This window comes from Gallinula chloropus (genome assembly GCF_964237585.1).
Source record: "Gallinula chloropus genome assembly, chromosome: 3".
Classification (NCBI taxonomy): Eukaryota; Metazoa; Chordata; class Aves; order Gruiformes; family Rallidae; genus Gallinula; species Gallinula chloropus.
Genome location: NC_140087.1, coordinates 69,916,774 through 69,940,789, shown reverse-complemented (window position 1 = coordinate 69,940,789; position 24,016 = coordinate 69,916,774). Strand labels below are relative to the sequence as shown.

At 43.6% G+C, this 24,016-nt stretch overlaps 1 protein-coding gene across 1 annotated transcript in view; it reads left to right on the top strand.

Annotated features, from left to right (window-relative positions):
• Window positions 1-3,299: 3,299 nt before the first annotated feature.
• PCSK2 (proprotein convertase subtilisin/kexin type 2) overlaps window positions 3,300-24,016 on the top strand; it is a gene marked incomplete at both ends in the record, with an annotated part of 100,897 nt that continues 80,180 nt past the window's right edge. The window contains one exon of the mRNA XM_084261107.1: window positions 3,300-3,482. Coding sequence (XP_084117233.1) covers window positions 3,300-3,482 — 183 coding nt within the window. The remainder of the gene's footprint in view (window positions 3,483-24,016) is intronic.

Sequence of the window (24,016 nt, the reverse complement as noted above, 5' to 3'; positions counted from 1 at the left end):
TGGAAAGCTGCATCTAAATAAATAATGTGTGTTTCAATGAGGTAGAGTAATATATATCTAGGGGTGTATATATCTGGCTGCATAGGATATAATAACCTGCCCTAGAGAGCAGCACTCCTGAAGAGGGCTGGAGGGAAACGAGAGGTATACAAGTCAGCACGGGTACTCTGCCACACAGTGGGGAGACTCAGTGGTAAGGAGACAATGAAATCCTTGCCTAGTAAAACACTAGGTACCCAATAGGAATAGAAATGTGATGTAACATCCATTTAGCGCTGCCTGAAAAGACACCTGCTGCAGCTACGGTTCACAGTTCAGGGAGTAAAAAGATTTAATGGGAATGGTTGAAGTGGTGGAAAATATGCTTTACATACAGAGACTCAGGGAGTACTATTTAGATGTCTTTATCGTCACAACCTTACAGTTACCATCTGGGGAGGAAACATTCAGTAGAAGTTTGGTAATTCCCTGGGAAAATTCATAGTAAAAAACCCCACCAGCAATCAATGCAGGACTAAGCGGTATTTTAAGGACAGGCAGAATTACAGCTTTTTGCAAATGGCTGTAAGCAATCACTGGAACTTTCTACAATAGCTGTAATAGATCAGCCTTGATTTAGAAAAAAATAAAATAAATACAGACCAGAAGCAAGACTTAATAAAGATAAACCCTATGGTTTACATAAAGCACTATGTTAGCAATCCCAGTGGTCCTGTCTGGTCTTAAACTTTTATAGTCATCAACTCAGAAAAACACTTGCCTTTAAATGGCCCCTGGGAATGGAGTTTTCTCAGTGTTATTCAGATCTGACTTTTTAACCCAGGCTTCACAACTTCACCTCCCTTTATTTTTGTTTTCTTTTTTTTTTTAAAACATCATTAGATAGACAAAGCCATCAAAGCTCAACACTGTAAAGTTTATAAACTAGAGCCAGTTGGTGCTATCTCCTCGGCATTGCAGCGTCCCTGCCATATAGTTCATCAGTGGCAGTCACTTGCAGAGCAGTACTGTCAGCCAGCAGTTGAGGCTATCAGAAGACAGGCACTGACCAGCTTAGTCATGGTCCTCACCCAACCCCAGGATATGGTCTTGGTTTCTGAATATGTGCAGAATCTTGTAGTGCTGACCTGAGGGAGCCAGGAGGGCTGCTCCATTCATTGACTTTGCTATTGACGTTCCCCTTTCTACAGGCTGGTAACAAAATGGAAAGAAGCATGTCAACCAAGAGAAGATCTCTCAGGGAAGAAAGGTTTATATTTTGTTTTTCACAGACAGGAATTAAAAATAGAGAAAAATCCTTTTCCCTCTTCATTTTATATTTTCCTTTGGTTTCTGATCCCAAGGAACAGCAATGGATGGAAACCAGTAGGGCCTCCATCAGCTGTCAAGCAGTCGCCAGCAGGTATTACCAACCTGAGAGTCTCACATGCCCCAAGGCACCTGGAAACACATTCATGCAGCAGTATCTGCTTTAATATTGGGAAAAGTGTTGAAAGGAGAGTTGTTGCTCAATATTGATGAAAACAAACAACTTGGCTTAAAGAAATAACATATAAAGTTTCTTTTAATAACTGTCTATGCTTAGAATATGCATCTAAAAGCTGAATGCTATTGACATAGTCTCTTAATGAGGCTGCAAAGATGTTTTCCTTCTCTACTGTGCCATTTCTAATGTTCTATCTTTCCCTTGTGTTTGATTTTTTTTCCAACATCAGTCATTCATTTACAGTACTTCTGTAGATTTAAATGGGCTTTGGATCAGGCTCCGTTACCATTTCCTTTCTGTTTGAATAGGGATTTTCTTTTATCCAGAGGGAGGAAATCAATAATTTGTCATGGCAAACCAATGCTCATTTGGATTCACAATCACGCGGAGAACTCTCCTGTCATTTTCTAAAGCATTTTAGGATAATGGAAGCAGAGTTTCACTTGTGATCTTTGCTGTTTTCCTTTGTTTTCTCAGATTGATTTAAGCTCCATGCTCCATTTGTAGAATGGATTACAGTAAATCTATCATTCTGTTTGTTTTAAAGGCAGAGCTAACTTTCCATGCTTTCTGTGCTCCGAGTCTTTCCCAGGGGACCATTCAGGGATCCATCAAAGGATTAACCTTTGGCACGACAAAATAACAAACATATATGTAGGACGAAGCTAAACTGCACCTTGCCATATGCTTGCCTATTCTGTACCATTCATTTCCCCTTGGAGTTTTGTAGGCTGTTTTTTTACAGAACCAAGTTCCCACGTCCTGAGGTGCTGCCACCTCTCTGACATCCCCCCAGCTCCCTGCCCTTGGCTGTCTGATTACAGGGAATGCCCAGGTGCTTTCCCTGCAAGCTCATGCCCAGGGTGTCTCTGCACAGCTGAGCCGCTGGATACATGACTAGTGATCGGAGCAGAGCGGGGGACTCTGGACCTGAGCCCTTCCCCGGCTTTGTCCTAGAACTGCCTCCCCACCACCCTGGGCCTCGGCTTCTGCAAAAAGAGGGATGGCAACACGTTGCTGATTGCCCTGTGAGTGGGTGGTGTGGGGTGCGAGCTAGAGACGGGTGCGTCAGGCTCAAAAGGGAAGCTGTGTGCTGGCCCCTGGTCCTGGCCGAGTGGCTTTTGCCAAAGTGACAAAAGTACCTCCTTGCCCCGGCATCCACCTGCCTATGGGGTCCTGCTCTGGGAAGTCTGGCTCCCCTCGCCCCCATCCCCCCCTACCCCCCCAGGAAGAAGAGCTGTTGCCATGCGAGAGCGGGGGGGTGGGTGCTGAACGGGCTGGTGTGTGGTGTACGGGTGTGATTTGGGGGGCGGGCCGGGGGCTCCGGAGAGGGGGGTATTGTGAAGGTTTGTGTGAGGTGTGCTGGTGGGTGTACGTGGAGGGAGGTGCGAGGGGTGTAGGGGAGGCGTTACGGGTGTTGCGAGGGCCGCGGGGTGTGCGGAGGCGTGAGAGATGCGCGCTGGAGGGGCAGGGGCGATCCTCCTCGCCCATGATTGGCAGCGCGGCAATCTCCCCTCCCGGCTGGTGCTTTCCCTCCGGCCGCCGCTGAATGAGAGGCGAGGAGGGGCTGGGAATGCGGAGCTGCCAGCGCGCACACACACGCTCTCTCACACTCGCGCCCCGGAGCAGCCCCCCGCAGCCCGCCCGGTCCCCGCTGCCCAGCTCCTCTCCCGTCCCTGCCGCTTTCATTTTATTTTTTTTTTAAATTTTATTTCCTTTCCCCTCCCCTCTTTTGGGCTCTTCCCCGCCTCGCCCGCCCGGCGCCCTCCCCGCGGCGCGGCGGGCTGCCTCCGCGGGCGCGCAGCGCGGGGCCATGCCGGCGGGGCCGCCGCTGCTGCGGGGCGCCCTCCTTCTCCTCCTCCTCTTTCTGCTCTTCCTCGGCGCCCCGGCCCGGGGAGCCGTCTACACCAACCATTTCTTAGTGGAGCTGCACGGCGGGGGCCAGGCGGAGGCCGAGCGGGTGGCGGCGGAGCACGGCTTCGGTGGGGTTCGGAAGGTAAGCCCCCCGCCGGCTCGGGGCGCTGGGGAGGTGCGGTGCCCTTCACGTTGGGCTGAGGGCATCCGGCGTCCTCCCGCGAACATCCCGGAGGCGCGGGGCCGCCCCCGCCGCGGTCCTGCCCGCGACTTACCTGGGGAGAAGGGTCGGAGCGGGGCGCGCCCCGGCTGTCCCCGCGTTAATCCCCCCCCCTTTCCGAGGGGATTTTAGGAGGAGCGGTGTTAAGACCCATTGCGAGCGCTTCTCAGCAGCGGCCCAGAAGGGTGATTTGACTGGACTGGGAAGCAGAGGAGTTTCCCACATGGTAGCTCGGTGCCTTTTGACTTACTATGTAAACATCCTCCAATTGAGCTCCCATCCTGCGGGGTTCGGGAGTTGGGGCTGGGCGCAGGACCGGCTGGAGCCGCCCAGGGCTTCCTGCGCACGCCTGCAACTGAAACTGCTCCCAGCACTTAAAAAAATAATTACAGCCGCATCTCCATGGAGAAGCTTCCCCCACAATTTAAATGGAAGGTTTTATTGGGGTTTGGACGCTCAAGTTTGTGAGGCGGTGGCTTCTTAATATTCCTGTTAATCTCACAGAGAAGCAGGATGCCCGCAGGCTGAAGAAGCAGCTTACTATTAAGCATGATAAGCAATCAGTGCTTATCGCTAATGAATGTAAACTGGGAAACTTAAAGTGCCATTGGAGATTGTTTTTGCTCCAGAGGTCCCGGGAAATCTGAGGTAGACACAGCGGCAGGGAGTCTCTTCACAGCTCCACTAGAAATCTCTTCCATTCAGATAACAGTTAGACCCCTAGATATTTTGGGGTACTGTCATATTTGGGATGAAGACAAGGAGAGGCTAATAGAGTGCTCTGGTCAGTACAGTACCGGGCAGACTTTAATGCCCAGGCAGCACTTGGCATATGAAATGAGATTCCCTCCCTCCGGCTGCCTTGTCTCAAATCCAGTGGGAGCTGGTTAGAGAAACGAGGACAAGATCGTTGTTGCTTTGACCACAGACAACTCCTGCTGCTGATAAGATGCTTTTGTTTTGGGCTCATAGCCTTGGCTTGATAGCGACAGAGCTGCGCTGGTGATGCCCTTGGGAAAGGATCCATTGCAGGGAATAGGTCCTGTTATGTGAAACTTAGACACAGCTCTTCGGTCAACAGTTTCCCCTTTTTATTCCTCTCCTGTTCCCACTCCCTCCTTCCTGTCCTGGGGATATATGACTGATAAGGCCTTACAAGGAGGGAAGGGTACATTTCTGCATAGCTCAATTTCTTGATAGCTTTGCTAGATGCTTTCAAATGATCCTGCGACCCACCTGGGGAAGAAACAGACAGAGAGGGGATTTTGTGGAAGAAGAAATTCTGGGCTGTTACAGTCCTCTCCCCTTCACCATGCCTCTCCCCAGGGTGCTTTGGGCACATTAGGAGACATACAGATTTTGTAGCTTATCTGTGCAGAGAGCTGGAGGGAGGTCCCACGGGTGTGTGAGAGGAGAGTACCTGCTTTCCAGCACATGCTGCGGGAGGGGGATACGGGGGGGGGTGCTTCCCGTGGACACGGGCGTCTCTAGGAATGAAGCCTGGCAGAGCTGTGGTGTGATGTGCGTGTGCTCACAGGGTGGGGGGGGGCAGATGGTGACGGTGGCTCCTGTACAGAGCACATGCCGTCCCAAGAGGTTTCTAGGTTACATCATCTCAGTCCCTGAAAAGCTCGATAGCCTCCCACCCCTCCTCCACAAATGCAGGAGGAAATAGCACCCTACTCTCTGCAAGGCAGTAATTTTAGGGAACAGGGAAAGTTGGCAGGGTTTGGCATTTAGCTGTCTGTATCTGAGGTTAAACCCTGAGAGGCTGATAACAATCTGCCTTCTACAGAGGGAATCTATAACCTGGCTTGGATGGCAAGAGTTCATAAAAGCTTATGCCATCTACCCCAGTGTCTCTTCAGTATTACTGAACTGAAGAGTCTCCTAATCTGTTTTGCTTTCATCAGGCTTGTCTAGCATCTCCGCTTACAGTCTGCAGACTCAGCTTTCATGGTGATAACGACAGTGCAGAAAGTTGAACGTGGCCATGTGTGTGTATGGAAACAGAGCCCTTAGTGGGAAACTCTCGGGGGAAAGTACCATGTGTAGATATGCTGGCTAATGAAATATTCAAAAGATACCAGAAAAAAAAACCCAGATTATACCACAAGAAGACGTGATCTTTGCATACATCCATTACACGAGCTGTTTGGATAATATTTACTTAAACAAAATTCAGAGAAGAGCTGTTTTCTGAAAATAATCACCTCTGTTTCAGCACAGGGACTTTCCCGCTGGGGAACCTGCACAAGGGCAGATGCAGCTTTTTTCTGTGTGTGGATTTCAGATGTGTATGAGAGGGATTTCTTTTATGCACGCTATGTATCACAGACCTCTTTTAACATCACTTCATGGGAGCTGATTTTTAAATTACATATTTCTAGTGTATGCGTTTTTCCTAATAACAAACAATCTCTGAGCAAGTGCATATTACATCTACTTAGCAGCAGATTTCTGCAGAACTCCAAGAGAAAGCATTGCCTTGAAGATTAATGTTATGAACTGTGTGATGTGCTTTCTAATTGATTCTTTGGCCATGCTTCCTACCATCATTCTGCAACCACCCCAAGACTTCAGGTGGGCTAAAATGTGTACTTGAAATTCAGTGCTTGATGAATTAAGAAGGGCTTTGTACTTACGTAAACAGGTGCCTATGTTTAGATCTAGGATCCTGATATGAGACAGAGTCTCAAAAATACTGTTCAAATTTTGTTTAAACTTCCCTTAATTACTCCTGAATGCAGACTTCAGACCTCTTTGTGACTCTGGTTGTGCCCTTTGATTTATTTTTTTCCCGGTGTTTTTAATTTTTCAATCATTTTATACATGCTAAAATTGATTCTATACATTCCTGGTGAAACAGATACTGTGATAGAGCATATTCTTTTCTTAAAATGGTTAGCCTTTCCATCTTCAAGCTTTCAGAAGTCATGAGGATGTCCCCCTAATAGCTACGTGTTAAACTGTGAGAACTGCAAAAGAAGCATCTTTATCTCTCTTCATTCTATTTGCCTCCTGGCATGGCTGCCACTGGGATACATTTCTTAATGCAAGCTGGCAAAAGCTTCTTTCTGACCTTGCCTTGCAATTCTTAATTCATTTCTAACAAGGGGAGCTGGAAGAACCATTTGGAAAGGTCTTCTAATTAGAGACCAGGACTTAGACATCTCTTTCTGTTTCATCAACAACGCTGAGACCGAGACAATGTACAAAATGCCACCATAGCTAAATATCCCACTTCTGATAGCACTGAGGTGAAGGATTTTAAACAATTGGCATTCAGTGGCCTCAGATTTTAAAATGAGAACCAAACACAGATTTCAAAACATGAATTTTATGTTCCCGAAAGCTGATATGTTTTTTCCTTGATGTATCATCTAATTACCTCTTCCTCTAAATCTTGCAAAACCCAAGGTACCTCTCACAGCTTTGACTTTTCTGGTTCCCATTTATGCTTAGGAGGCTGCTGGTTGAGGACCAAGCTTTCTGCTTGAAACATTGGGAACTTGTTTGGTTGGCTTTTCTTACATTGTATAAGTACAGACTTACTGAAAGCAAAACTTAACAGATAAAGAAGACAGCCACTTCCTGTGGCAGTCAACTTCAGCATCTAGGCTGGGAGCCTGTTAGTTGGGAGTTGTGGTGTGGAGAGCTGTCCAGGAGGCAGAATAATGGGTTTGTAGCTTTCGGGGCTCTTTGCCAGGATTTCCTTCAGGGATCCTGAAAATTTCATCCTGGGGTCCACACATTAAAGCCCTGAAAATCCCCTCATGTGTACATCAGCCCCTAAATCTGGAGAAGAGCTGTTTGCCTAGCTTGGTATCTGAGGTGCCAGGATACACTTCTGCATGTCCAGAACGCACTGTGACGTGTGGGTGGGATTCTGTGCCTGTAAAACTGCTGGTTGCGGGTGTGGGCCTGTGTGTGTGCTTAGAGGTATGTGTGTTTATATACATATGTGTGTTTCTTGTTCCTTTTCCCCTAATGCCTATGCATAGAGCGAAGAAAGAAAGAAGTGGGAATTCTTAGTCAGGCTCCTGGCTGACCCTGTCTGCATAAATACTGACCAGGCAATTTGTGCACGTATACAGTGGTCAATGCTTCACCGATAAACGTGCCCCTGTTGCCTTCACACATGCCGCTAATGCAAGCGCTCATCACCGTTTTACTTCTGGCTGGTTGAAGGCAGCACAGAGGGTGCAGAGGTGTGAAACAGATGTGGAAGCAATGGAGCATCCCAGGCGAAGAGGAGGCGGAGGCCCGGATCTCCCCACATGGCCCCACTGGAGTGCAAGGACTTGAGAGCAAGCATCAAGACTGCAGTGTTTCCGTGCGCTAATATGTGTTTAATAATTAATTAGCTTTGTGTTTTATACAGGCCTAGAGGAAAGGATGTTTGTTGGCAAAAATAATCCTTTATTATGGAAACAGAAAAACCTCTTAGAAATGGAAGATACAAGGTCAATTTTTTTGAGGAAAGCAAGACTTGAATTTCCTAGATTTCATTGTTGCAATTTTGCATTGCTGAGATAAGAAACAGGAAAATCCATGCCAATAGTAATTGTGTGAGTACTGAGATTTCAAGAGGTCGTCTCACCATAACAGAATGTTTCAGTTTTCAGGAGATAGGCTGAGCTCATATGTTTAAATTAGAAGGAAAAAGCAATTAACTGTTGGGAAGAGTTTGATCCTGCAGTGGTAAGGGACACTGCTGGGTGGTGATGGAGAGCTTCCTTTCCCAGAAAAAGAAGGGAGATGCAGAGAGAGCAGCCATCTGCATTTGGAGGGATCCTCATCTGCTCCTTATGGGTAGCCCAGACAAATCACTGGGCACAGACTGGGAAATCCTGTTTGCTACTATTTGCACTTGAGACAAACAGTAGTGGAATTAAATGTGTTTTCCTGCAATAGTAGAGTTTGCCTTATATGTGGAAATACTTGCAAATTATCCTTTATTTATGTTATTTTTTAATTTTGTATTCTGTCTAGGATGCAGAGAAAGACCCAGAGTTAAACATTGTAACTGGCTAACTCAGATCATAAAAAAATCCCCCATTACTTAAATGTATTCACACATCTGAAACCTGTAAACTGTCAACAAAAAGAAGAATATAAACCACAGGCTGAAGTACATCCCTAACCCAGTTTCTGTAGAGCTCCTTCTCTACCAGAGACTCAAACTGACTGCTTGTTGGCGGTGAGTGTTCTGTTTGAGGTATAAAATAATTACCTTGTCAGATTTTCATAGCATTTATTATTTGAGTGTAAAACAAGAAGGTCAGACTCCTGTACTGTAGAACCCTGCTGTAATTGCTCTATTACTGTTTTGAATACATGATGTAGTTCTGTTCCTTTGCAAAACACGCACATTAAACCTTACCTTTACAGATAAGTTTTGTTTACAGAGCTGCAGATCAGTAAACACAAAGATATGAAATTCTGGCTATTTATAAAGCTCCCTGCATTTATAATTTTGTTTATTCCATATTGCTTCAACTCATTGGTGAAACTAAGCATGTGGTGGAGACCCAGGAAACGTGCTACAAGCAATTCTTCTTTCACTCGTGTTTTTGATGATGCTGCCCAATTGGGGATGTGCAGTTATTTGTTTTCATTTAGTTTATATTTATTTTTGCCAGTGTCAAGGAGAAAAATAGGGAAAACATGAGAAGTGAACAGCATTTCTGGAACGCAGTGATCCCAGCACACCAGAACTGAACGAGAGGTGTACTAGCCTTTCTCCTGCTGTCTAGCCCAGAGTGCTCACCTCATGAAAACTTGTTGCAGTGTGGTATGAAGGCATCAGGCACAGCTTTCTGCTCCATGAAGTAGGTCCAGGGCTTAAGCAGCTGAGGAGCATCAGTGCTGAAAGTGTGGATGCTGGGGGCTGCCACCTGCTCCTTTTCCCAACTTGCCAGAGCCAGCGGAGCAGGAACAGCTCACTCAGGCTTATCTCTGCCACAGGCTGCCTGGACACCATCTGACCAGAGCCAGCTTCTTTTCTAGAGTCCCTGCTCCAGAGATTACTTGTGGGTTGGGGAACCACTGTCAGGGCCATCACAAGTTCTTCATTGCTATTTTGTGGTAGGAAACAGCCTGTTGCCCTATAATGTTTCTCCTAACTCTGGTGATTCTCCTTTTCCTATTTCTGTAAAATCCCTTCAAAGTACTGTCTGTAGTCACCTCAGCTCCCCAATTATTTTTCTTCATACACCTTTGTGTAAGAGAATCACGATGGTGTGTGGACAGTTCTCTGCCACACCACTGAGGTTCGGGATTTGTACCAAGAGAGAGAGATTTTATGTGAAACAGATCTCTGACTTTTCACTGGAAGTTCCCTTCACTTCAAGTCTACCAGTTCCTTAGCTATTTCAGACCTGTGCTATGGAATTTATAGTCAAAGGTGTTACTTTAATATCAGATAAACAACAACCATTAGGATGGTACCACTGTCCTGCTGTCAGCCTGGGATCTCCTTCCTTCTGCCCACATAGCTTTCTTGCAGATGACTTTCAGGCTATTTCTGGACTCTGCAACATATGGATATACTCATTGCCATTGGGATCCCATATGCTGGGGCTCTGCCTGGGGCTCTGTTTGAAGCTCTCATTCCCCTGAATAGGCTTTTCATGTGTTAAGAGCAGTCTGAGAGCTATATCTAAGATCCAACATGGATATTTGTTGTTACTGCCTACACCAAAGTTGAATTTGTCCCCAGACCTGAGGGTAAATGTTTTTGTAATAGTACCCTGCTTTGAAGACTTGGGTTTTGGTATCACCAGATGGACCTACAACTGGAACTCGGTGGTTTAGGTAACTCTGAATGAAGTAGAGCATTTTGTTTCTAGCTTGGGAGTTGAAATCTAGATTGAAACTCTGGGCCAAAAGAAACAGTCAGTTTACTCCCAACTTGCCAAGGGTTCACCTGAGAACCTGTGGCATTTGTTTATCAGCAGGTAAATGGTCCCCAGGACCGACAGCACTGCTGGGCTTCGCTCCTTCAGAAGAGCACTGTGGTGCATTGTGGGGTATCTTTTAGAAGAAACAACCTTTGTGCAAAGGTGGAAGATAGCCTTCTATCTTGTAAAATAAGACGGGTGACAAGATATAAACCCTACCTACTTATATAAATCTACTGCTGTAACTGAACTGCTGTGGTTAAAATGGGAAAACAAACCCAACTACAGCACTGTTACTACCAGTGCAGGAGTACTACCATGTTTAACTCTTTCCAAGTCAGGACGTTATTAGCAGAAATTTCATTTAAACCAGAGCTTTTCCCAGCAAGACCATGTTGATCTAAAAACCAAAAGAAACCCAACAACAACAAAACAAAGGAAGAGCATCAGCCTTCCTGGGACAGTTGAATCGGTAATACTTCATAGTGTAACGAAGTAGAAATTTGCATATGGGCTTTTCCCTCCTCTGTCTCTGGCATTATTCCAATTAAAATTAATCCATGCAACTCAAGTTTGAAATGCTGTAATACTTTCAAAGTAGTTGCTGAATCTTATGTAGAATTTATCTGGTAGGTAGTTTCAGTTAGTCCACAGAAATATCTGCACTCACAGAAAATTCTGTGAGCTGGAAATGAAGCCAAAAGGCTAAACTGAATGATAAATTCTGCCAGCTCTTATTAAAATATTACATGTGGGAAACCCTTCTGTGCAGTTCCAGTCTGGAACATGGGTGGCTGGTTTCTGGGCAAGCTGTAGTGCAAAACTCAGCCCTGTGGTTAATGGGTCTAAAATTTATTTTTGTCATGTAATGCCATCTTAGTTGTCAGAAACCCTGTTCTTTTTTTTTTTTTTCCCCTTTTTCTTTCAACTTTTTCAAATAATTAAATGGGTCATGTCTCTGCAGGATGCTGACTGCATGGTGGCTATAAATATTGCAGTGAGCAGCCCAGAGCTTCCATCCATCACTGGCCTCTGGTGGGAGGAAGCCGAACTGCTCGGCTATTTGTCAAAGACAGGGTTTCTCCAAGTAACCTGGAGCAGTCTGGTGTGTTGCTCTTCTTGTAAATCAAGGCGAGCTCTACATTTAACGCTCAGAAGTTCACTGAAGAAGTTAACCCTATACCACTGAAAGAGAAATTTAATTCCAGCTCAGTGGCCTTGGGCTGTGCTTTGGGACAGAGTGTGTTATCCCAGAGAGAGGTGCATTTGGTGGTGTGGTGTGTGAAATTCTGCATGGCCACCACACGCGGTTTGTCAGCCGGCATGAAATCCAATTTGGTGATGGATTTATGACAGTAGCTCAAAAGTCTAACTCAGCTGAACACTGGCTTTATTCAGCAAGTAGCAGAAGCTTGGATCTAAAAAAACGAATTATGAGCTAGCCCAGTCTTACCATTTATATACTGGGATTATAAACAAATAAATTATGCAGTGATAGCTCTAGTTTACTCACTGAAGGACTGAACTGGGCCATAATGTTCTGTGTTGTGTATTACCTACCTGCTCAAACAAAACTTATGTATAAATGGTACATTCTTAACTTCTTTGTCCACAGAAAGCAAATGGAAAGAGTGACCTCAGTGTTTACATCAAACCAGTTAGCAAGTGTGTCCTAGATACTCATATCTGAACTAGATTATTTGCTTACCTGATGATGGAAGGGTAAAATGTCAGAGTTGCTTTCTCGTATAGAACCAAACATGAAAACACTAAATCCAACAAGTACGTATATTTTATTATTATTATTTAGAGAAACTGGTATTGTTACTAGACAGGTGTTGGATATCAAACTCACACCGAATGGGTCAATCTCTTCTTTTGGGTAGTAGAAGATGTGGGATATGGCCTCCCCTTTCCTGATGACAGAGGATTCTCCTGCCTGCCTATTCACTCTTTATGAAACAGCGGTGAAACAAGGGGGGGGGTGTTTCTGAAATCCGCTCTGTGGGTGAGCACTGTTTTTGTCACATACTGTGCAACCCTGAGTGCAGCAGAAGCTTCTGTTGCAGGCTTTTAGCTGCAGCCAAGATACGGTGAATAAACTATAACCATGGCTGGTGGATTCCCAGGTCCCACAGGGACCTCATGTTTCCTTGTGTCAATTAATTTTAGAAATGTGTGTCAACTAAGTTTAGTGATTTAGAAGTTACTCTGAACCAACTGTAAAACCAATTTGTCACTTCAGAATTTGGGTGAAAAATCAGAACCTGAAAAAATCTGCAGGTTTGGAAAAATGGGTTGTTAGCATTGGTGGAATAACATTTGTGGATCAGGACATCAACTGACTTTTGGCCTTTGCTCCATTTCAGTCTATTAAGTTTTACATTACCACTTAAATCCCAAAACTTCATAGATAAATGTACTTCTTTCAGCTGTAAAACCATTCAATTTATCCTAAAATTCAGGTATGGTTCAGAGTAAAACTCAGATAGAAGAGCAAGTGGATTTTTTTTCTTTCTTTGATGGGAATTAAACCACTCATTTTTATTCTGTGAAATCCTTTTTTATTCCTTTTTAATATATATTTTATTCATGTAAAATACATTGTACCTTGGTAGGGAAACCAGTACTCCAGGGTCTAAAGGGAGAAACATGCCGAGTGATTAGTTGAGAACCTCCATTTGCCTTGCTTGACTGATGTAATAAAAGCAAGAAAACATATGAGCACACACTGGATTGACCACTATTTCTGCCGGCAATAAACTTCTGTCATTTATTAATTGGTAGTAACAAACAGTAAAAAGACTTATTTCATAGCTGCCTGAAAGGTCAATGAGGTGGGTCCTGGGAGGAAGGGGAAGGGTGGTAGCACTATTTTTTTCCCTTTCTTGTCATTATTGCTAGCAGCCAGGCACATCTGGGCCATCCTTTTTCTTCTGTCTAATACAGAGCTTTGGAAGCCACCGGAGCAGTGAGTGTGGTGAAGGGACAGCTGGGCTCTTGTGTCCCGGAGCCTAGAGGAAATTCTCTCCAGTTCACAGTGGCATACGTGATGGAAGAATTTGCCGCTGACCTGGTTTTGTAACGGCAGGGATTAATGTCCCTGGCTTTCTCTTAGCAGAGTCAAGCAACTTTACAAAAATACGGAAAACAGCACTGTCCCAAAATTTTCTTTCCCTTGACTCGACAGAAAATGTTTTCCTTAAAGCTTCTGTGCCCTGCTCTTCTGAAGGTTACTATCTTATGTTTAAAGAAAAGAAGAAACAGTCTGTCTGCCTGCCCATTACTTCAGTGTCACAATTTTGCCTCTAATTGTTACCCATCAGCTTCCCTGCCATTAAAGCACCTATTTCTCTCCAGGAATTGAGTGCTGCTCTGGGGACTGCAAGACTTGTTCAGCTGTGGTCTAACAACAGAAACCTCCCTGTGAAGCGCTTTCTGTCAATGGGGTATTGCTTGGCAGCCTAGCATTAAACAGACTGGAGAAAAAAGAATAGAATAAAGGTTTTGAATAGAAAGAGAGCGACAAATCTTCCTTAAGTGTTGATAAGGGCTGGCATCTTTGCATTAGCGCAATTCACCTTTTCTCTGCTTTCTTGAGTAGCTCTTGTCGGTAACCAACTAATTTTGGTCTGAGCTGCTTTTATAGTACTTCATTAGAGCTTGAGTTTGTGACCCTGCTTGTAGGTGCTCCAGTAGCTGAGCACTTCCACATGTTTATGGCCATCACACTTTGCTGTGTGGATGTAGATTTTAAAATAACGCTGAAGTGCTCCGCTGAAATTCAGGCTATCAGTGAGTAGCCATGTCTTGCACTTTCTCCATCCTTGAGATATCAGTGCTGGTAATTTTTGGGTGGGACACACAACATCTTAATGCAGTTTTAAAACCAGGAAACTTTATCTCATGGCTTTTACCTCAGTGTTTTTAGAGCTGATGTGACACCCTGTGTGACAATAGTAGTCAACCTGTTTGGCTACAAGCTTAAAAGGAGATATGGATCAGGCAAAGCAGCCTTTGTTAGCACTGCTAATTGGTGTCAGCAGTATTGATTCTGCTCAGTTAAAAATACACCATGGTCACTTAAATTTGCAGACTCTAAATCAAGCTATTTCTTATGAGCTTTTTGTAAGACAGTTGTACTGATTTGAAGAAGAGATTTCCATCATTATTTAAACATATTAGACTGTTTATCAAATATTTGTCACTAAAGAAATACCTGATTATGTACATATATATTACACATGTAGAGATACCCATTAATATGTTTACAATGGCACTTGGCATTTTATAGCTTTATAGCACAGTCTATAGTGCTGTGCAAACATTAATTAAATGAATCCTATCAATAAATAAATAAACAAATACTTACTAGACTGCCATGCAAGGCAACTGAAACAAGAATATTACAGTTGTGATTGCCTGAGATTCTCCTAATATTAGGAGGCTCTGGGGCATCTCAGAAGAACAGACTCATGGTGTTGGCCAGGGCTAAGATACAAGGAGTAGTTAGGATCACAGAATCACAGATTTGTAGGAGTTGGAAGGGACCTCAAGAGATCATCAGGTTCTAGAGAATCTAGCAGGTTCTCTAGGACAGGTTGCACAGGTGGGCATCCAGACGGGTGTGGAATATCTCCTGAGAAGGAGACTCCACAACACCGCTGGGCAGCCTGTCCCAGGGCTCTGTCACCCTCACTGTGAAAAAGTTCTTCCACATACTGGAGCAGAACTTCCTGTGCTCCAACTTGAAGCCATTGCCCCTTGTCCTGTCTCCACAGACCATTGAAAAGAGGCTGGCCATTTCCCCCTGTGTCCCAAACTTGAGATATTTATAAACATTAATAACATCCCCTCTTAGCCTTCTTTTCTCCAGGCTGAACATCCCCAGTTCTTTCTCATAGGGGAGATCATCCAGGACTTTAATCATCTTCGTAGCCCTCTGCTAGACTCTTCCAAGGAGATCCCTGCCTTTTTTTATACCAGGGAGCCCAAAACTGGATACGATACTCAGATGGGGCCTGACCAGGGCAGAGTAGAGGGGGAGGATCACCTCTTTGAACTGCTGGCCACGCTCCTTTTGATGCACCCCAGGATCCCATTGGCTCTCTTAGCCACCAGGGCACACTGCTGGCTCATGACCAAACTGTCATCCACCAGGACACCCAGATCCTTCTCCGCAGAGCTCCTCTCCAACAGGTCACCCCCCCAGCCTGTACTGATACATGCGGTTATTCCTTCCCAGGTGCAAGACTCTACACTTGCTTTTATTAAACCTCATACAGCTGAAACTCATGCCTTGTGTGTCCTGACAGACCTACAGCAGAGTGCTACCATGAGAAGCAACAGCAGAGAGGGAAAACACAAGTTAAATGGTCCTGGATGATCTTGGTGAGAAGGTTATTTGAAGTGTGAAAACTCTCACAGAGTATTATCGTCTTGAAAGATGCTTTGGAAACACAGAAGAACTTTGTAAGAGTGGCAGGATACCCCAAGGAACCCATTTGCTCTGAGCAGGAGATGAGCACAAATTGCAAAATTTTGTTGGCTTTTGGTCATAAAACAAAGAACTGGCAAAACCACTTTTAGGGCACCATCCTTCTTCCCCCTGTATTCTTAAAGCACTGTGTGTCACGGGGTAAATGAACTACAGTTAGTTAACTGGCTCAAGTACTCACCGGCTTTCTGGCCCTGGTGTCGTTTATGTTGATGAGTTGAGGAGCGATTCCTTGAAGTCAGAACTAACATAAGCAAGTTAGGAAGGTTAAATCTAGGGCCAAGTGCCCCTAAAGAGAATCGGGAGTCTAACTTCTGCTTCTCTTGTTCTGGGTGTTTGGGGTTTTTTTATTTTTAACAGGATGAGTAAAATTCTACCAAATTGTGGGAAAAAAATGTGCTGTTCATGCCTTTTTAAAGAAAATTTAATTGATTCAACTTCTGGTGGAATTATATTTACTTTAGTATTATAGACAATGGGTATGTTTACCTGTTGTGTCTGTGGTTGTTATGGAGCCACGTAACTGAACAATTGGAGCGGTCTGTTGTATTTTCCTGGTGGCTATTTGTTGCTGCTAAAAATGATGCCACCACTGTCAGATGCTCATAGTGACTTTCCTGGGTGCTGAACGACAGGATTCCTCCTGGTGCCCAAGGCTTGGCTGAGGTGTTCTTCTCACAGGATCCTTAAAGTCTCTGTAAGAGAACATAGTGATGATTGCTAAACCTTAACTTCAGGCTGTCAACCAAACAGTAGCAGTCATCTACTCCAGGTAATGACAATATAGATGAATCCAGACTGTCCAATGGGAGTTCCAGTGCATAAGGAAGAACATTTTCCTCTAAATCTGGAAAGTATCCTACTTTCAGCAGCGCGTGTGGTAGAATCAATAAGGGGCTTTATGGTTACTGAGGAGTAACATATAAAATTTCTCAAATGCACAGATCCATTCACATAAACTAGAATAACTTTAAAAAGCCTCCAATAGCTTCTCCAAATCACTGATAAAGCTATCAGCAAATCCATAGTCTCGTCGCTGATGACTTACATGACTGTTATGTGCTTGCAGGATGAAGCTCTTCAGTGACAAACTTATCAGCGGTATAAATACAAAAAAACATTAACCCTCTATGATTCATTCAATTGCAAATCAAATTCCAAATATTGCAAACTTGAAACCAAACCAATGGAGCAGTGTTTTGTAAGCACCTGGAGGCACTGTGTGACGATAACAAAAGAACAAAACCAATGAGAAAATGAGAACTAGGATTTTAACATCAGAATCGATCTACTTGAATGAAGACAGCTGTGCTCCTCTGATGGGCTGGAGCCAAAGAGGTGCTCCCAGGGCTCAGCTCTGCTCATTTTAACATGGTCACCTACAACAGGTCAGATGAATCATGCTCTGAAAGTACCTCCTTTTCCTTTTTTCCCCTTTTTGCCTTGGGGAATTCAGATGAATTCCACGTGGACAGACTGAACGTGTAAGCATAATAGCCAGCTACAACTGGTTCCATTTACTGCCCTGTATTTACAAAACCCTTCATGTGCAGCTGTTGGGAAGACTGCTGAACCTTGTGGTTGCTGCGTGCAAGAGGGATGAGAGAAAAGGCTTTGTTTTATCCTTTTGGATAAAATAAAATCCAAAGGCATACATACTCCAAAGTCTTTGGCTATCACGTTTGGCATTTTCTAGAGGGAAATACATTTCACCTTAGAGAAACTATTGGAAACTTCTTCTGCTGGCTTCAGAAAGACTTAATAGAGCTTTTTTAAGCAAGGCTGTCATGCTCTTACATATGCAATAGCAGGTAGGCTTGTTACTAGGCATGTTACAGTATTTATGCTGAATGCTGGATCTCTCAAGCAAGTAGTTGCAATCCTTTCTTATTGCCACTGGCTCCCTTAAGAGGAGGTTGGCTAAGTATATGAAACAGCTAAAAACATGTCTGTATCTAAGGTGGGCTTTTCTGAGTAATGTTGTACTGTATATTAATCAGTTGATTTCACAAGAATTTTCTTCTGATGAGATTTACGTTTTGGGAGTGATAAAGCTATGGCTAACATCTCCAGTTCTGTTTGCACGATGAGCAGACCAGGCCTTGGTGGGGGCAGCTAAACAACACACAGGTGAGGTGAGAAGCTGGCCAAGAAGATGGAGTCATAACTCTGGGACCTGGACCTGCCTGTGACAGTCTTCAGGGCTGTTTGGGTCCTTATGCTGAGCCTTCAGAGTAATTATAGCACGCTAATGAGAAAGTGTGAAATGCTTGCCTGGGGTCATGGGGACATAGAAGACTGGATTTCATGTTGGGTAAGTTCTGGCACAGCTTTAGTCCTCTGTGCTATTTCATGTTTCTCCACTGCCATTTGGACTAATCCTTTCTTGTTTGTGCTTTGTTCTGTGTTATTTCGATGCCTGGGGCTGCCTGTGCTTCTAGCTGGCTCTACTCTTATGTGGCCCTTGTTGCTGCAGCGAGTGAGTGCCTTTGACTTCAGACTTGGCTCCCATCTGTGTATTTAAAAGTAAAACGATTTCTAATGCTAATTAGGGTGAGGGAAAATGAGAGAAAGAGAGTTTAAAAATTCATATTGAATATTTATAAGCATCCTCAGTGCATTTGGTGAAACTGGGATGAAAAGGTTTCTAAAAGGTTTCTAATTTCTGCTGGGAGGCACTCTGTTGTGCTTCAACTATAACAGCAACCAAAGGAGTGAGGCCTGTGGGGCTGTGAAGGCTCCAAGTGCATTTACTGGTGCCAGGTTTAGGCTGTGTTTTCCATTGGTGTAATTACTGAGTAGTAATGGGATGAAGGAGCTCACCTGTGACATCTATGGCCTCTTTTAAAGTCAGAAGCAGTGGCTGGGCTCTGTGGCAGGGAGATGCTTTGTGCTGTACTTCCAAAAAAAAAAAAAAAAAGAAAAAAACAAACCTGAAAAATCCTTTTATCTTTTTATTTGGGAGATGAGCGTTGGGGCTTTTTCCTCAGAGCAGGTAGAGGGTTTCTTTAGTGCTAGCTTTTGCTTGAACCCCTGTGTTCCTGGCCACGTATTCATGCCAAGGCAGGCATGGAGCCCTGAGGAAAGTCTTTGTCAGCCTGGCTGGGTGAAGGCTTTCTATGAATATCTTTCACTCACAAATCCATTTATGCAGATTTTGTTGATTGTTGAAGAAGGTGACCCTGGGTTAAATTGGTATAAACCACCTTTTGCTTTTATTTTAAATGATTTTGCTCAGAAGAAAGTTGTTATGGACTCCCTAATAATGGATTCATGTAAGCCAGTTCTAGAATATCACAGTATTGGAGGGATGCTGCATTATGTGATACAGCATGAAAGGCTGCACAGGGAGACAGGGCAGAGATCAGTTCCATTAAAATAGGAGTGGGCCATCTGATCGGTTCGTCAGCTTTCTGTGGGACCTTAATTTGGTTGTGAGATGTATGTATAGAACAGATAGAGCCTTGAAGCAAGCCACTAAAATTTTATGTTAAAGATAAGTCTGGGAACCAAAGTTCCTGTTTTGTATTTTGTTACCTCTTCAAAGTAGTGACAGGCTACTTTGTGAATGCTGGACCTCTCACTAGAGCCAGGGAAAGTGTTGATACCACTGGCAGCTTTATTCAGTGTATTTTTAATTCATTTCTAATCATTGGGATTTTTTTTTTTTAGCATCTATTTCAGTTTTGTAATATCTTTATTACAGATGGGCTCTTCTGGGCAGATGATGCTGCTGTTTTTATGGTTGGTGTTAGTGTCAGCCAAGCCCAAGGTGGCCCCAGTGCTGCTGCTTTAGAATGAAGAACAGCATCTGAATTGTGTTTCTGTGGCTGCTCTTCTGTAAACCCCTGCACTACTTTACAGCTGATATAGATCTCCTTTGTTTTCAGACAAGCAAAGCAACATCTGATGCCACCATGTATATTCTCGTATTGTATATTCTTTGGCAAGACCAAAAAAGAAGTGAAAAAAGAAGTGCAATTTGTTTTTTTAATTTTTTTTTTCTCAGAAAATGAGATAGGAGGCATCAGCTCTGAGACAGCAATGTGTGCTGCTCTGTCCTAGATCAGGTGTCAGTGAGGAACAGGCTGCCTTACACCTGACTTTTCCTTCTCTGAGCAGATCAGTAGTTCAGGGCTCAGTGATAGACATTTTTTTTTTTTCCCCCTCTCTCTCCATTCTCCCTTTGAATCCAGGGGAATGGGCACCCAGAAGTGATGTCTGGCAGGGGAGAGTTGTAGCTGCCGATGTACAGCCCTTTCTTTTTCCCATGGATTGCATTGAGTGCAGCACAGAAAAACACCCTGCTTGTTTTTCTTACTGGAAGAAGATTGTCACATGTAAGGAGGAAAGTGTGGAAAGGCCAGGAATCATGACTTTAACTTTTTGTTTCAATAATAATTACACCTGCACTTCTCTGGTGGAGCAGTAGTCTGACAACAGCCAAGATACCTCACAGTCAGATGAATCAGTCCTAAAACTGTGCCCAATATGGAGCATACCCTGTTTCCTTTTACACACAATGGTACATCCTAGCTGTTTTATTTTCTAGATAAGTCTCTTCCTTTTTTTGGGGATGGGGGTGTCTTCCCCTTCTGTTTAGTTGAAAACTGAAATTTTAAAAGCTATTTTCTGGTCCACAGCCTTTTCAGGAAGAAGGTTAAACAGGGCTGCATCTTTGCTTTAGGTGGCATTGTTAGTAAGGCTGCAAGTTGGAAGAAAAGGAGGAGACAGGTGCATACAGGAGGTTTTGCTCTACCTGCTATGTGGTATTCATGGCTCTGGTTTTGCTTATGCGTATTTCTTACCAATAGTTTCATGCAAATACTGCCAGCAACGAAGTGCCTGTAATTCCTGAGATTCTCAAAGTCCTACTTTGTACTGAACTATATTTATACATCAAGGCAGTAGCAAACCCTTTTCTAACTCTAAATAATCCTCCTCACTTGAATATTGAAGTGCTTTCCAGTAATTAGTTATCTTATACAATTGCTAATTTTTCTCTGAGGGCAGGAAGCTTTGCTTCTGCCTTACAGAGGGAACCTGAGCCAGCAGGCTGAGTGCATTGTTCCTCACGCAGAGCCTGCTGATACTAAAATAGGAATTTTACTCAAATACAATTCCAGAGAATATTGCAGAGTAGCTACTGCTAGTGACACTTCAGAGGGGGTTTTTTATGTACAGGAGCCCTTCTGTTTTCATTTCACTTCATTACATGCACTGCTCATTTTGCGATTTGCTATTGTGCTGTAGCTCCAAATGGGAGCAGACCTCCCGGAGAAGCTAATAGCGGGAATGTAGGCCCTGCTGGGAGCTACCTGCGTCCTGCTGCTTGGTCGTTGCAGAGGAGTTCCTGACTCAGGAGCAGGGGTTCATCAGAACTGCAGGGCTTCAGTGGTTGCTTGTGGTATTCACAGATCTTGGTGCAAAATCCTTATCAAAGCGTGCAACATTTTAGGCCCTTTGCTGGTATCTGACTTCTCCTGCATGCACGCTCATTCGTTTTAAGGATTTACTGGAGAGTTTAGATTCTTCCTGCAAATGGCTCAGTTTCTGCTATGAATTATTCACAATCCATGGTGTTTGATCACGTCACATTTCAGGTATTGCCTTGCTTCGGTGCCTTACAGTCTGTACCTCCTCAATTTAACTGAACAAGTGTGAAAACCAGGCGAACTGTGGAATATCTAAATTCCCCAGAGATTATTGGGATATCTGTGGAAAGAGTGGAATAGACATAGTCAAACTTATTCATGATTTTGTCCGTAACTCTGGTCATTGTTCTATGAACAGTAATTGCTTTTGCTTACAGTCAGACTTGAAGACACCGGCTTTAAAAGTTCACTGTAGAATATATTGCTTCATTCTAAGTGGCACTAGAAACTAGCCCTACACAACAAACAAACAGGGAATAGATGTTGTGTGTTGCTAAAGATCTTTAAAAGTGCTGAGAATCTTTCTTAATGGAAGAACATGAAGATCAGTATTTGACTGGAATTGATTTGAATGCTTGATAGTGAGACAAAAAGAAGGAAAATAGCCTGATTTCACTGAGAGAATTAGAGGGGTAATTGGACCACAGCTTGCGATGGATGGTAATGGCTAGCATGGAGAGATGGATTTCAAGCTGTAACTGATCTGGTTATTTAGATTTTTTTTTTTTCCCTGTGTATTTTTGATGTGTAATGTATCTGACATGGGGGAAGGGCCATTTCCTGGACAGTCAGATCAATCGCCAAACTGTGTTCTGAAAATCCCTTATTATCCATCTGGTAAAGATGCCAGGGTTTGACTTTTAAAAAGCAGATTTACATTTTTAAAATAATGCCCTGAACACAGGTAGAATTTGATCCTTAAGAGCTGTGGCTTTGAGAATGGATGTTAAGAGAAGGAGACTTCTGTGGCCATGAGCTTTCATGGCCTCATTTCTCCCCCTGTCTTAGAAAAGTGTTGTGTTCTGCACCTCTGTGTTGGCCTGATGCACAATATTCTGATTATTTGCCCAGAAAAGCGCTCCAGTCAGCCCCGCAAATTAGCTTAAAGGGACCAGAATGATTTTGTTGGAATCTCATTAACCTTTTATATGCATTTAAAAAGAGGTCTTTTTATCAGAATAGAATGTTCTGATTTTTTAAATAAGTTACTTTGCTTTTGTGTATCATGTACAGTGGAATTTTAAAAGTAAAATTGAAACACTTTAATTTCATTTAACATTGTGTGTTTCAATTGACATGAAAAAGGGCTTTCTAGAAAAACATGGCCACGTTTTTAGATATTTAGAATTCAGTCTGAATCTTCCATTTTCACACCACTCCACATGTAAGCCAAAATCTGTTTACAGATCTGCACCAGATATAGTGCTAAATTTAATGAAACAGGAGGTGATTTTATAGAAGGAAAATTATATTTGCGAACTGTACATACCTGTTTACAGGAACAGAATCTGTTTTATGGCAGCAAGATGCTGCTACCCATATTCAACCCAGGTATTCACAATTAATATTCTATCTAGATGTCAGTCTCAGTTTCTCAGTACAGAACTTTGAACTCCTGCTAAGAGGCTTACGTTATCATGAAGTAGAGATAATAAAAAGGAGAGGAACAGGCTGTCATGGCTGTTCAAGTGTATCTCTTTTAAGTAGATACTTTATATGCAGGGTAGTCTAACCTTTGAAGATGAGATGTTCACAGCATTAACATATAACTTCCCAACAACAGCCCTTCCCCCCCACCCCCAAGTCTTACAATGAGAAGCTTAGTTTAAAAATGTGCACTACTTGCTTAGATTTAAGCATTTAACTGGAATCTCCCTATTAAGTTGGAATGAGGAAAAAGCTTTATTATTTGAGATGCAACTGGAACTTTCTAATTGACTGCTGGAAGTGGGATGCTGGTCTCCTTTTGCTTTCTCTGAGTTCAGTGTCTTCCAGTCACTCTTGGACAGTCCTGCAGAGAGAGATGTGTTTAATAACAGGCATGCATCTTCCTTCCCTGGCACTGGCCTTAGGTGGGGCTGGAAAGCCTTTGGGAGGTGTTTGCTTGCTGCCTTAATGTCTTCGACGGTAAAGCTGTACAAGAGTGTTCCCACCCAGACACTGAGAGCTGTCTGTTTTCTTAATATTCTGCCTATGTTCCGTTTCCTGGCGTTCAGAAGAAATCACAAATACCATATTTTTCTGAGAGTGGAAATCACTCTGCTTTCTGCCTCCTGCTTACGGCATCAGCTGGGGCATGTTATAATGGCTCAGAAAAGCACTTGTGCAACACTGATGGATGGTTTGTGGCAGTTTGAAATAATTTGCAGTTCATTTTTTTTCTTTTATGCAGGCTTTTTCAGGAAATGGGAAATAATCCTGATGTGATTTGGGAAGTCCTGCAGAAATATTGGCACTGTTGACCTTAAACAGAAGGTGAAAATAGTACCAAGTGCATACAAGTTATGCAGTGTAAATCTGTCGGCAATAACTTTGATGCTGCTGGGCACACTTTCCAAAAGTAACTTCGGAGTGATGTTCTCGAGTGATTTGGGCCGTTCGGTGTAACTCTTCACAAGT